Genomic DNA, 15,791 nt, shown 5'->3' with positions numbered 1-15,791 from the left:
CTGGCTGAATCTCTTATCAAAAGATTGCAATTAATTGCTAGACCATTATTGATGAGGTCTAAACTTCCTGTATCATGTTGGGGACATGCTATACTGCATGCAGCAGCCCTCGTGAAAATAAGGCCGACCAGTTATCACTGTTATTCCCCCACTCAATTGGTTTCTGGAAAAATACCAAATATATCTCACTTGCGAATATTTGGGTGTGTTGTTTATGTGCCAATTGCACCACCTCAACGCACGAAAATGGGACCTCAAAGAAGGTGGGTATATATGTCGGGTATGAATCACCCTCGATTGCGAAATATCTTGAACCAACAACGGGTGATTTTTTTACTGCGAGGTTTGCAGACTGTCATTTTGACTAATCACATTTCCCGACATTAGGGGAAGACAGTAATCAATTGAAAAAAGAAATTTCGTGGAAAATACCACTTGAATTTGATCCTCGTACGAAACATAGTGAACTTGAAGTTCAAAGAATTGTGCATTTGTAGAAAATTGCAAATCAATTGCCTGATGCTTTTAATGATGCTGCCAGAGTTACGAAATCATATATTGCAGCAGCAAATGCACCAACTAAAATAAATATCCCAGAAGGGAAGGTGCCGAGTGCTAATTAGCATACTGCCCGCGTAAAACGTGGCAGACCGTTGGGTTCCAAAGACAAGAATCCATGAAAGAAGAAAATTGTAAATACTGGTGAAGAGATCAACAATGATCAGATACCTGAAAAGGTCAGTACAACCCCTAAAGAGGTTGATACTAAAAATTCTGATGAATGTGATGATGAAGTTATTGAAACTTTTGTTAACTATACCACCCGTGGAAAATATTGGAACAGAAAGAAAACAAATATTGATAATGCATTTGCATATTCTGTGGCACTCGATATAATGAAAGATGATGAGGATTATGAACCAAAATCAATTGATGAATGTCGGCAAAGAGATAATTGGGCAAACTGGAAAGACGCAATTAAGTCTGAATTGGACTCATTGAAAAAACGGCATGTATTCGGCTCTATAGTCCAAACACCAAAAAATGTGAAACCTGTTGGTTACAGATGGGTATTTGTGAGAAAAAGAAATGAAAATAATGATATCACAAGATATAAAGCAAGGCTTGTAGCCCAGGGTTTTTCCCAAAGACCGGGTATTGATTTTGAATAAACATATTCTCCGGTCATTGATGGAATAACATTCAGGTATCTGGTGAGCCTAGCAGTACACAATAATCTTGATATGCGATTAATGGATGTGGTTACTGCCTATCTGTACGGCTTCTTAGACAATGATGTCTATATGAAAATCCCAGAGGGGATTAACATACCTGAATCATTCAAATCAAAGCCAAAAGAATCATATTCCATCAAATTACAAAAATCTTTGTATGGGCTTAAACAATCGGGCCGAATGTGGTACAATCGTCTCAACGAAAGCTTAACAAAAGAAGGTTACATAAATGACCCTATTTGTCCATGTGTTTTTATAAAGAAAAATGGGTCTGAATTTGTAATCATCGCTGTATATGTCGATGATCTCAATTTAATTGGAACTCCTAATGAAATCCATAAAGCTGTTGAATATCTGAAAAGTGAGTTTGAGATCAAAGATTTTGGAAAAACTAAGTTTTGCCTTGGTCTGCAAATCGAGCATTTGGAAAGTGGAATCTTAATCCACCAATCAAATTATACCAAAAGGGTACTAAAACAGTTCATGATGGATAAATCACATCCGCTAAGTACCCCAATGATCGTCAGAGCACTCGATCCAGCAAAGGATCCATTTAGACCAAAAGAGGAAAATGAAGAAACACTTGGCCCAGAAGTGCCATATATGAGTGCTATAGGTGCATCGATGTATCTTACTAACAGCACCCGACCTGATATATCATTTGCTGTAAATTTATTGGCAAGATTCAGTTCATCGCCTACTCGACGACATTGGAACGGGATTAAGCACATTTTTCGCTATCTCCAAGGAACAATTGATCTCGGGTTATTTTACTTGAAAGATTCTCGACATGAATTAATTGGTTTTGCCGATGCAGGATATTTATCGGATCCTCATAAAGCCAAGTCGCAAACTGGCTATATATTTACTTGTGGCAAAACAGTGATCTCTTGGAGATCGATGAAACAAACTTTAACTGCCACTTCTTCAAATCATGCTGAAATATTGGCAATACATGAAGCTAGTCGAGAATGTGTTTGGTTGAGGTCAATGACTCAACATATTTTGAAAAATTGCAGGCTAATACCTGACGATAAAATTCCTCCAACTACATTATATGAAGATAATACAGCTTGTATAGCGCAATTGAAAGGGGGTTACATTAAAGGAGATAGAACGAAACATCTTTCACCAAAATTCTTTTTCATTCATGATCTACAACAAAATGGTGAAATCAATGTGCAACAAATTCGATCATATAATAATTTGGCGGATATATTAACCAAGGTATTGCCGATGGCAACATTTGAAAAACTGGTGAAGAAGATTGGGATGTGCCGGTTAAGGGATCTCAAATAATGCTCAGATCAGGGGGAGCGAATCGATACAAGAATGTTGTACTCTTTTTCCTTCATTAGGATTTTTTTGTCCCACTGGGTTTTTTCCTAGTAATGTTTTAACGAGACACATTCTTCGTACAAAAGCATCCAAAGGGGAGTGTTGTGAAGTGTACACGACGATGTCGACACAGAGGATACGTAGATGCTTTTATTCACAACCAAACTTTTACATGTACATGTATATAAATGGAATGGAATGAAAGGATCACCCATGCACAAACACAATACAATTCTCAATCTCTCTCTGCCTCTTCATTCATATTAATACTATCCTACTTAATAATATAATATAATATATAAAGGTCCACATTATATATATATATATATACACTCACGCAACGCACATATATATATATATATTTACTTATATATATTATATACAATATATAAAATAGTGGTTAGCGGTAGAGATAATTAATATTTCTATTGGCTAATCTTATAATAATATCACAATATCTTTAAATTTATTTATTTGTATGGAGAGATTTATTTATTTGTATGGAGAGATTGCATCTCTTTATATCAATTGTATTAATTTTATTTCTTTTTGCTTCTTTCACTTTAGGATTTAATTACTTTAAATTTTTATAAAAAAAATTATTGCATTATCATTATATTGAGTTTTTTTAACTCACAGTAACAACAACAATAATAATATACGCTGGAAATACAATCAAACATATTGATTTGAACATTATTTTGATTTGATAGAACAAATCTACTAACTATTCAAACAAAATAGATTGTTTATTGTCCCGTAATAATAGTCTGGTAGTCGGAGATAGACTCGTGGGCGCAGATCTACGCTAGGCCAAGGGGCTGCAGTCCCTCGTCCCACACCAATTTTTTTATTAAATATATGTATATATAATATATACATTAATAGAAAATTATAAAATTTATTGAAAAGTAATATTATTTTTATATTTTAATTTTAAATCGAATTTATTATTATTTAATTTGTATAATTTTATATTAAATATTATTTAAATAAAAAATAAATATAATGTTTAAATTCAACTTAAAACTAAACAAATCTTTAGTTGTGGGAATGAAATAAATCTAGGGTGTGTTTTTTCAAACCCAATACGAGGGTTTTTACTATGCAAATAGTTGTCCCTTATACCAACTCCAACTCCTAACTCAATTTTTGCAGGTCTACAATACATTTCTCCATTTTTGCAGGATCTGCTGCAGTAACCCATCTCCAACCATACTTTCTATTTTTGCAGGGTTAAAAAATATTCTCTTTATATTTTATTTTACATAATTTTAAAATTACAAATAAGATTTAATATTTTATTATTTTTATACATTTAAGTTATAATAATATTTTTAATTAATATTTTAAATATTATACCGAAAAATTATATTTATAAATATTATAATCTTTTAAATTTAATATATATAATTTATAATTATTTTACCATAATCAATTAATTATTAATTTTAATAAATATTAAATAAATAAATAATTTACTATAAATATTAATTACAAAATTATAATAAAAAATAATAAAATTAAAAGTAACAAAAATAAAATAAAATAAAATCTATAAAATATAAGCTTAAAACAAAATAAAAAAAATGAATAAAATAAATAAAATATAAAAATATAAACAAAATAAAAAAATTAATACAATTTTTTTATTTTGTTGATGATATTTAAAAAATTTAAAATTAAATAAATATAAAAAAAATAGATAGCTACATAAATAAATAGATAATATTAAAAAAAGTAGATAATTATATTAAAATAAAAAAGAAAATTGCACCCCGCTGGAATCAGCGGGTGCTACAGTATTCCGCTCCAGCAGATGAATTCTGCAAAATTGCAGGGTGGATTTGAGCAGTTTTTTTCTCCCCACCCTGCAAAAATAGAGAAAAATCTCCTCGACTAAAGATGGTTTTAATCACCCAACATTATTTGACATGCAGAATCAAATCACCTATTCTCAATTTTTTTATTCACTCCATTTCAACAAATAAGAAAGTGACACATAAGAGAGAAGAAAAAAAGAAACAATATAAATTTATATATTTATTTACGTAAATTTTTTCATCGTATCTTTATTATTTATTAAAGATAATTTTTAATATATAAATAAAATTTATATTTAAAATTAATTTTTATTCAATTAATTTTAATTCTCAAATATTTATTATATTAATTTACTATAAAAATATAATACTTTTTTTTAAAAAAAAATATTACACTAAAATATACTTTAGATATAATTTCATAGAAATATTATATACATTACATAAATTTAATTTTGTATATAATATTTAATTTTAAATTTTATAATCTTTTAATATAATATAATTTTTTGTGAAAGAATAATATAAATTTACAAATATATATATATATATAAAATAGCACAATAAAAATAAAAATAACTTAAATAAAAATTAAATTTAAATATTTTTTATAAATTTATATAATTCTCTATAAATTATTATTCTCAAAATAAAAAAATTTATGTAAAATAAACACTTGAAATATTATATAAATTATAAAATTATAGTACTATTATCATCTCTATATATATATTTACTTTTTGCACAGAGTTTTAAAAATATTAGTATTATATTGGAATATAGTATAAGTAAAGATAAAAAAGACTAAATTGCTCTTATTATTGTATGATATAAAAATAATAACATTTGTGTAATATATTGTAAATTGGAAGGATATTTGTAATATTAGGTAGATAGTACAATAACAAAAAAAAATGGATACTTTGTTATAGGACAGACAAAAATGAAAAAATAGATAGATTGTCAAGGGAGAGTATAAGATTACATTAAAATATTAAAATTATACTATTTAAATATTATATAATTTTTTTTGAATACAAACTATTTTTCATATAAGTTTTATTTTTATTTTAAAATAAAATAAAATTAATAAGTAATAAAATATAAAGTTAAAAATAAAAAGTAAAATGCAAAAATTTTAAAGTTGTATTTGTATTGTCTCTTTCTTCCGCATGTTATATTCTCATTGGTTGAAATAGAGAAAATAGAGAATTTTGGGAACAGGTGATTTGATGCCCTGACATGCAGCCTTTCCCCTTTATTTTTTTAGTTTTGCTTTTATTTTTTTTAAAAAAATTAAAATATAATTTAATATTTATAATAATTATAGGGTAAGAAAATATATACAATATATATGTCATTTTTAGAGAATAAAAATTTTAATAATACAAATAAATAAAAAATTAAATATATATATATTAGATATAATATAAATTCATAATCAAATTATACAATATAAATTTTATCAATTAAATTTAATACACATTTATATTATTTTATTCATTTTTATCAAATCAATATATATAAAAACTCTCCAAATCCAACCCATACATAAACACAAAAGAAACACATAAATTTAAACCCACCTCAAAATTCAAATAAAAATTAAACCCAAACTCAAACCCAAACCCCCAAAAAACACACCCCTAATGATAATTTTTTTTATTAAAAGTAATTTTTTTTAAAAAAAATAAATATCTTATAACTCAATCTTAAACAATATATATAAAAAAATATCTATAATATATAATTATTATTGGCAAAATTGCCCATAACTCCCTTGTAGTTTCGAAACTCAGCGTAAATTCTTCTTCTACTTTAAAAATTGTGTGACGTCCCCTTATACTTTAAAAAATGTTGCATGAAACCACTTTGTGGTTTCGAAACTCAGCATAAATCCCCATTTTACTTTAAAAAAGTGCATGACGCTCACTTATACTTTAAAAAATATTGCATAAAACCCCCTGCCATGCAAAACATATAGATAGGAAATCATCTTCTTATCACACGAGGAAAGTTTCATTGTGGTGGAGTTTCATGCAACGTTTGTTAAAGTATAAGGGGGTACCATGCAATTTTTAAAGTACAGGGAGATTTTACGCTGAATTTTGAAACCACAGGGGAGTTATAAGCAATTTTACCATTATTATTTGTCAATGTTTCTGTTGAGTAAGAAAAAACCAATGTACAGGGTTTCTTGAGAATAGGCTTATAAATTGGATTGATGTATAGTCCAATGGGTCTGATAATGGTAGTAGAGTCTTAAATGAAGTCGGGCAAAGAAGGATGAGACCGCCGATAAGGAGGTCGGACAAGATGAAGTCGGTCGAAGAAGGATGAGACGGCGATAAGGAGATCGGACAAGATAAGTTCGGGTGAAGAGGGATGAGACAGCCGATAAGAAGGTCAGACAAGATAAGGTCGGACGAAGAAAGATAAAACGACCAATACGGAGGTCAGTCAAAATGAGGTCGGTTGAAGAAAGATGAAATGGCAGACACGGAGGTCGGACAAAAGGAAGTCGGGCGAAGAAAGATGAGATGACAGACAACCAGTGAGCGGATCGAACAAGTGGAAGGCGGGCGAGAAGAGACGTAGCAGCAGATGTGCTGGTCGGACGAAAAGCAGTTCTAAGACGGTTGAGAGAACCGGCGAGCGGATATGAAAGCACGATCTGGTCGTGGCGGTTGACATAGGTTTGTTTATGACCTAAATAAACCATCTTCAATCGACATCAAATTCAGTGAATTTCTTTTTGGGATTGCCATTTTACTTTTACAGTATGTAGTATTTATTTTACTTATATATCGCACGGTTTCTAAGGATTCTTAATCTTAGGCATTTTATTTTATCAAATTCGAAGATAATTTCTATTTTCGGATTTTACTTTTTATTGTTGAAAATCGGTATCAACAATTTCAATAAGATATAATGTGCATATCATATTACAATTTAGTGAGTAATGATTAGTTCTAACCAACATCATATTTAACATAGTTTAAAAATATAACAACTCAAAAATCTAATAACCCGAAAATAAATAAATATATGTTTTTATATGTATAAATTGAATATAACTGTATTATTTTCAATTTTAAAAAATTAATCCCCTTTACACTAAGTTTTGGTTCCGCCCTCGATGCCTCCAAGACGCTGTAGTTCGCTTAATGTAACTTATCAAGCCTAATTTGCAGAGTATTATGTTCGTCGGGTTAAAAAATAGATTATTGGTTTCTAAGTCTAACGCAAGAACAAGAAGAACAAAACACACATCCTACCTGGATTAATGGCAACATTGAGCAATTAGCAGTCGCAATTTCTGCATAATCTCCAAGATACTGATATCCTCTTCAACAAACCTCTTACTCTCTTCTGCGTTGCCACAATCAGAATATTTCCTTCAGTATTTATCAATTCATATGGAAAACAAACAAACAAACAGAGATTGAAGAAATTTCTGGTCTAGTGTACTCACGCACAAAGGAGACTCTGTTTTCGTGCCACATTCACACTCTTCAGTGCATCGATACTCCTCCGTACCAATCGGCCCGTACTCCTCCAATTTCGTCTGCATCGATCTCCATTTCTATCGCAGTTTACAATTGCAGGTAATCAAATATATTGTCGAGTAGAGATAATTAATTTAGATCGTGTCTGCCTCACCTTCGCCTTGAAGTTGAATCTCTCCCTCCTGCAATGGCGGCATGCCTCTCGATTATTTCTCCACACTCCAACACCTTCTGATTCTCCTTCATCCGCCTTCGTCATCGTCATCGTCATCACTCCTTTTTCTTCCCCGCTCCGAATTCACCTTAAACCCACAGACGCGCGAGTGTTACTATAATTAGGGTTACGTTTCCTGTTGAACAGGGTAGAACTGTTGCAAATTCCTTGCAGCATTTTATTATGTATTTTCTTATTTATGTACAGTCCAGATTTGTTGTATAATCATCATCGCTATTATATATAATAAATAAATAAAATAAAATAATATGTAGGCCCAAATTACTCTTCTTCGTTACCGTTATTAGAGAGAGTGTTTGATAAATAGTGTAGAGGTTTATTTATTTATTTATATTTTTTTATTTTTTTATTTATTATTATTTTTTTTTAAGGTTATGAAGAGTTGATAAATCAATTAATTTTGGTGTTTGTTAAATCAGTGATTTTAATTAGTTTATTGAGTTCGAAAAAATTAATTTTAAAAAATTTGTATATCCCAGTGTTTCAAATTAATTTTTTCTTTTTAATTTTTCTTATTTTTTATTTGTTCTTAAAATTAATTAATTCTTTCACATATATTAATACTCTATCGGTTCGGTTTCATTTACTTTTTACGTCACTATACTCGAAGATTAAAAACATCCTTATATTTGTATAATTTTTTGCACAAATATCATTGTAATAGTATTACAAGACACTTAGTATAAGTATTTTTTTCATTTTTCCTTTGATTTGTACTAAGCTTTTATATTTTTTTTTTATTACACTATTTATTAATTATTTGAATATGTTTTATTCTAATACCTTATAAATTTATATTTATAAATTTAAAATAATTATTTTTTTATATGTCAATTATCTTATTTATAAAAATTTTAAATTTTTTAAATAAAGATAATATAACAATATTAATATTATTGATTCATTTATATAGTATTTTTTATCATATAATTAAAAATTATAAATTTAGTGTAAATATATAGTATTAATTAAAAATTAATTTAATAAAAATACGTATAATAATGATTTTTGTTCTTTCGTATCTATGTTATTTCTAATAAAAAAAATATTTTTAATAAGTTTGCATTAATTTTTTGCAAAATATTTTAAAAATGATAAAAATAAATATCTTATAAAATTTTCGTAATTTTTAAAATTTATAATAAAATTCTAAAATAGTCTATCCACAGACAAAACTTGATTAAATATTTTGAAAATAAAATATAAAATGTTCTTAATTGTCATTTTGTGTATAAATAACTAATACAAAATCGATATTTTACCAAACATTTTAATACAAACAGCTAATATATTTAAGCTAGTCAAACCGACTAATCGAATAAGTTAATAGCTAACTAATCGAATAAACTAATAGTGTCAAACACCCGCTTAGTCTTTTCAGTTTTTATTATAACAAAACTATTATCTTTAATAAGAAATACAATTTTCAAAATTTATTACTTTTTTAAGAACTTGTTACCTTCAACAAAAATTTATAAAAAATAAAATTTTAATTTATAAATTTTATATAAATTATCTATAAATATATTTAAAATTTATTAATCAATTCTCACATTTTATCTATCCTATTTTAAAATTATTTGTTATTTTCTATATTTTTATATTCAATTCAACAAAATAACCAGTGAAAATAATGATTATTTCAACCATTTCTTAAACCAAACTGTGACAGGATCAAACTAAACTTCTTTTGATAATTCGTATTTTCAAATACCACTCTTAAGTTCTATTATTAATATATTTATTTTATATATTTATATTATATTACAATACTATCTTTTGATCGTTATTTTTAATTAATATATTTATTAATTTATTTCAAATAATTTTAATTATTAAAATTTATATAAATTATATTTAAAAATTAAAATATAATCAGTATTATATAAAAATATTATTAGATAATGAAAATATATAGAAATATGTTTAAATAAATAAATTATTTATATATTGTTTATATATATTATTATATTAAAAAATATATAAAAATAATTTTTTTTTTAAGATTTACTGTCACGAAAAATGAAATGATTTAATTATTGTGCCGAATATGATATGAACAAACGAAATAAAAAAATAATAATAAAGTGAGGGTAACGAAGCTCTAAAAGAATAGTTTTCTAGGCGAATTCCATGCAGAATTGAGAAGATACACGTATGTGTATTTTATCAATGCTAGTATTAAATAATAATTATTTATTTTTTTTTATTTAAATAATTTAATGAAATAAAGTAAAATGTATATTAATATATATATAAATATTAATATTAATTATTTTTAAATTTGGATAATAAAGAGTACTATAGTATATAGTATAAGAGGGGCGTAGGAGTAGGCGTAGGAAAAACAGTTCAGTTCGAGTAGTTTTTTTTTTTTTTTTTTTTTCTATTCTTCCGGTAACGGACATTTCGGAATGGTGAACAGAAAATCGCCGGCGGACGCCGAGATGTCGGAGCAGCAGGAGCCGCAGCCAAAGCCGCCGATCGGTAACGTGCCGGCTACCACTCACGGCGGGCGATTCATTCAGTACAACGTCTCCGGCCACATCTTCGAGATCAGCTCCAAGTATAAACCCCCAATCATAGTTGTTGGACACGGCGCGTATGGAATCGTTTGGTAAAGGAGTTTCTTGTGTTCTTGTTCTTTCTTCTCTCACTTTGGTGTGATGTTTTCTCTTTGTTTCTTCGGATAAATTAGCTCGCTTAGGAACTCGGAGACGAATGAGCAAGTGGCGTTGAAGAAGATAACAAATGCTTTTGCTAATAAGGTCGATGCCAGGAGGACTCTGCGAGAAGTGAAGCTTCTGCGACACATGGATCATGAAAACGTTAGTTAATTAATGCTTTCTTAATCATAGCTGATTAATTACATATATTCATTACGCTTGTTTGAATACATATATGTGAAGTTTGCTTGCCTTTATTGATCGACCACTGGAGTCAATGTCATAAGATAGCTTAGTAGTTCAAATCTCAAGTTAGGAAGACGACTCTGATTTTTCTCAATGAAATTCTTGATCATACGGGTAAAGTTCTTGGGGATGAAAAGAATGGTTTTGTGTAGAAGCTCTCTAGAAGAAGGATGCGTTGTTTTACTTGGTAATGAAGAATTTCTGAGTGTGAATTTAGGAGTCTGATTGCAAGCTAACTTGAAAATGAGTTTCAGTCATAGTAGTCGATACTCAATAGCACGCAATACTGCTGCTTCTAATTCAATTGGGGTCCCTTATCCTTCTAAGGTTGAAATGTAGAGCACATCAAATAACTGAAATCTAAAGCATTTAGTCAGCATGTGTAGTCGTCATTTAGTTGTGAAAATCTTGCTTGCTTGCTGCAGATTACTGCAATCAGAGATGTAATCCCACCTCCTCACAGGGAGGCATTTAATGATTGTTACATTGCCTATGAATTAATGGAAACCGATCTCCATCAGATCATCCGTTCTGATCAACCATTGTCAGAGTGGCATTGCCAGGTATTCTTATTTTTATGTTTTGGAATGTTAGATTGAAAAATAGCCAGATACTAAGTCATGGTGTCTTTCAATTCTTATCTAAATTCCATATTTATTTTGCTGCCATAATATTTCATGAAATGCCATATGCATTTTCTTTTGCCATTCCTTCCTGTGGCAAGATTCTCAACACATAGATTGCATCCACTAATAACAAACCATTCTCTGTAAAATACTTACTAACTACTTGTTTCTTGCAGTACTTCTTGTATCAGATTCTCCGTGGATTAAAGTACATACACTCTGCAAATGTTCTGCACAGGGATTTAAAGCCAAGCAATATTCTCTTGAATTCAAATTGTCACTTAAAAATATGTGATTTTGGACTGGCACGTGTTGCTTCTGAAACCAAATTGATGACACGAGGTGTTGTTACAATCTGGTATCGGGCGCCAGAACTTTTGTTGAATTCATGTGATTATACTGCGGCTATTGATGTATGGGCAGTGGGCTGCATTTTCATGGAAATGTTGGATCGGAAACCACTGTTCCCGGGTAGAGCTATCGTCAACCAATTACATCTGATTCTTCTGGTACTTCCCCTTTGCTTATATAAAATTTAGATGTCAGTAGGAGGATAAATTAAGATAATTAGACTATAATTTGCCATTTCTATGTCTATGATAGTTTATATTGTGTCTATGTCTATAATAAACTGCGCTCTCCAAGTGTGCTTGTTCCAGCAGTAACATATTGTTCCATGGAGCTAAGGTCCAAAATATCTTCTGCGGCGCGAATTTTCTGATTTGTAATCTTTTTTAGAAATCGAATGGTGCAATGCACGCAGTTATTGATAGACAGAAGAATCATGGTATGCACTTCCTAGTTCCTCGCGATTTTACTTGCTTGAATGGCCCCGTACGTATGTTTTGCCAGCAGTCAGCGGTTTTTAGAACCTGTTGTGCCCAAGAGTGCATCTTCAGAGAAGGAATGCACTATATCTTTATTTTTTTAATTTTAAATGGTTCAATTCAAATTTCCAGTTAGCATCATCTGCTCTATGATATTCTCCCTTCACCTATGTTATGGATAACAAATATTCTAAGACACTATTGGATTGCATGTCTCAAGTTGCTTAGGATGCTTTACTTCAGTTCACTTTATTTCCATCTATTTAAGTCTGGCGTGATCATAGTTGATTGGCGACTAGATCCGTTACTTAGTGAATGCTGCTCATGGTGTATTTGAAGTATTTCAGTTTTATAGAAGGCAAAATGCCATGTATTAGTGTCTTTCTTGATTTGCAGCTGATCGGCAGTCCGTTAGACAATGATTTAAGCTTTCTGAGTGAACATGGAAGAAATTACATGCGACATATTCCCCTTGTTCAACGGCAGTCATTGAAAGAGAAGTTTCCGCATTTGGACCCTCTTGCTATTGACTTGGCTGAGAAAATGCTTACGTTTGATCCCAGGCAAAGAATTACGGGTAACTTTTATTCATCCCATCTTAACATGCTTTACTTGATTTCATTGATTCTGCTGGTGCATCTTTTTTTATCTTCTACATCTATTCTTGTCGGGTTTGTTGAGCGAGCAATTGTTGATCCATCCCTTGGCAATGGTAGTCAGGTCATGTTTTGAACTCACAGTGATATATTTCAGTGGAAGAAGCTCTGGAGCACCGGTACCTGAGGTTACTCCACGACAACAGCGACGAACCTGTTTGTCCAGCCCCTTTTAGCTTCGAATTCGAGAAGTATGATCTGACAGTGGAGCAGTTGAAGGAGCTAGTATACAGAGAGGCTCTTGCCTACAACCCTGAGTATGACCAAAATTGAGAAATGAATCATCCATCAATCATACTGAGGTACTACTTCTTTTTCCATGTATCTTCCATTTTTTCATTCAGAATGTAGATATATCTTGCTTTGATTCTTGAAATGTTCTTAAACCAGATTTCAAACTTGTCATGTCATATACCAGCTCTGGGGCAAAACTGTTGGTGTTGGAAGAATTATCCTCCTCTTTTGTAAAAGGTAAAAACAGAAAAAGGAGGATGTGTACAGAAACACAACTGCGACGGCACAAGCACTTCCATGTTACGCAACGTCTCGGTCTGGTCTGGTCTGGTCTTACTTTGAGGTGAAATATGAAGAAGGTGTCAAGTGCAGGTATTTTTAGTCTAAGATGATGAATGGTTGTCAATCTCCCTCCACAGCTAGCGAACTGTTTTTTAAAGTATAAAAGAGAGTCATGCAATTTTTTAAAATAAATGAGAGATTTATGCCGAGTTTCGAAATCACAAGAAAATTACAAGCAATTTTGCTTTATAATTATTATTATCAATACGACTTATAATACTTAGTTGAATTGATGCAGCTGAGAGTTGAGAGTTGATGAATTCAGTACAACAGCATGATGGCAAAGGCAATGGCATCCATCATCTACGCTGCTCTCTTCTGTTCTGTCAGGTAAACTAACTAACTGTGTCATTGTTAATATTTGAAATCCACGACATAAAGAATATGCATACAATACATGGATGTCCCATTGTGATAGCTTTTTTAACCTGTTTTGACATATATGGACTGAAACTAACTAAAACTGAAACCCAACTTGGTGGTACTAATCACTTTGTTATTTCAGTGGCCCAAATAGGTCTTTTTATCATTGGCCCATTCCATTCCTTCCCATCAAGGTTCGGTTATTTGGAAATATGCAATTTGATAACCGAACTGAACAAATATCCGAAGCCGCAAACGGTATCTGAATCGAAAATTTCAATTAACTTAAAATATTTGTAGTATTTGCAAATAACTCGAACCGAACCGAAATTAAAAAAAAATATATAAAAAAATGATTAAAATTCTAATTAAATAAAAAAAATATTTGTAAATATTTTAAATATCCGAACTGAAATTGAACCGAATATATTTATTAATATAAATTTTAAAATATAATAATATAAATATATTCGGTTCAGTTAACCGAACTGAAAAAAATGTGAAAAATCGAAACCAAATCGAACAAAATAAATATCAAATATACAGTATCTGTATTCGAACCGAATTTGCTCGGTTAACCAAAATTTCGATTCGATTCAGTTCGATTTTTTTGTCCACCCCTCATCCCACCCCACCCCTCCCCCACTGAATTGACTCAGATGGCATCATTTAAAATTGTAAATAATTATATAGATCATAAATGTAAAAATAAATAATGAATATGATCTGTTAATTGAAATTATATGTCTGTTCATTTTTTTCATATGCCGATTCGAACAAATAAGAACTAATTTGGCCAATCAACACAAAAACAATGACATCAATAGCAATGGACGACGTAATCCCTGCTAATAAGACACAAACAACACAACACATCAGGACAGACAAATGACAGATAAAAATAATATATGATATTATTATAGATAGTAGATAAGAGTATATTATTATTATTATTATTATTATTATTATAGAATACAGACAGGTCCCCAAGACGAGTTTGTTCACCTAAAAACCAATTGCAAAGTGCTAAGTGCCACGTTTTGCTTTGCCGTTGAATAATGAATGATATGTCGTTTGCCATGAACCAACTTTTCTATTAATTTATATTTAGTTTGCATGCTGCAGCTAAAATACTGATGTTGTGTTGAACAGCGCATTATGTGCTATTAGACAATAGATAATATTATTACAAACAACACAATATATATATATTAAAATATAATACAAATACAACATATGAACAAAACACACGTATTATAGTCTCACCAGCACACAATATTACTACAAACAATACACAGTATTGTTACAAACAATAAATTATATGTCAATATAATACAAATACAACACATGAGTTAGCCCATGCTATAGTCTCGTATATCACACACAACAGTTGATTTTAGCATATGACAGTGCTGATGATTTTAGATCGCATCAGGTCACCTGCCACATATGGTTAGCCTAGTATGACTTGTCTGTCGGACCTAGTTTGCAGAATATTAGATTCAATCGGAGTTTATTCTGTGCGCACTTTCGAGCAGCGACTGCGAGTTCGTAGTCATAATAAAATTTAAAAAAAAATGACATTGACAAGGAGGGCAAGGCGACTCTCCAAGATGCCGCTCTGTCGTACGTGTCTCTCATTATCAATTAATATACATCCCAGGAAAGCAAAAGCCTGTCTTATTAATTAA

The 15,791-nt window shown here is 30.2% G+C and overlaps 1 protein-coding gene across 1 annotated transcript; it reads left to right on the top strand.

Annotated features, from left to right (window-relative positions):
• Positions 1–10,554: 10,554 nt before the first annotated feature.
• On the top strand, positions 10,555–14,114 carry LOC127264429 (mitogen-activated protein kinase homolog D5-like). Its single transcript, XM_051293963.1, has 8 exons — positions 10,555–10,757; positions 10,839–10,968; positions 11,478–11,615; positions 11,855–12,187; positions 12,902–13,082; positions 13,259–13,463; positions 13,552–13,767; positions 13,976–14,114. Exons 1-6 carry the CDS (start codon positions 10,555–10,557, stop codon positions 13,432–13,434), a joined length of 1,161 nt encoding a protein of 386 aa, XP_051149920.1. The 3' UTR covers positions 13,435–13,463; positions 13,552–13,767; positions 13,976–14,114.
• The last annotated feature ends 1,677 nt before the right edge of the window (positions 14,115–15,791 follow it).

Source organism: Andrographis paniculata, unplaced genomic scaffold (genome assembly GCF_009805555.1).
Source record: "Andrographis paniculata isolate CXL003 unplaced genomic scaffold, ASM980555v1 Contig70END, whole genome shotgun sequence".
Classification (NCBI taxonomy): domain Eukaryota; kingdom Viridiplantae; phylum Streptophyta; class Magnoliopsida; order Lamiales; family Acanthaceae; genus Andrographis; species Andrographis paniculata.
Note: the sequence above shows the minus strand (reverse complement) of the source record. Positions and strands in the feature narration are given on the sequence as shown.

Excerpts from the sequence above, each read along its gene's own strand:
- LOC127264429 (XM_051293963.1), top strand. The coding sequence starts at position 10,555 with ATGGTGAACAGAAAATCGCCGGCGGACGCCGAGATGTCGGAGCAGCAG. Across the intron at positions 10,969-11,477 it reads GACACATGGATCATGAAAAC|ATTACTGCAATCAGAGATGT; the intron begins GTTAGTTAATTA and ends TGCTTGCTGCAG. Across the intron at positions 12,188-12,901 it reads AATTACATCTGATTCTTCTG|CTGATCGGCAGTCCGTTAGA; the intron begins GTACTTCCCCTT and ends CTTGATTTGCAG.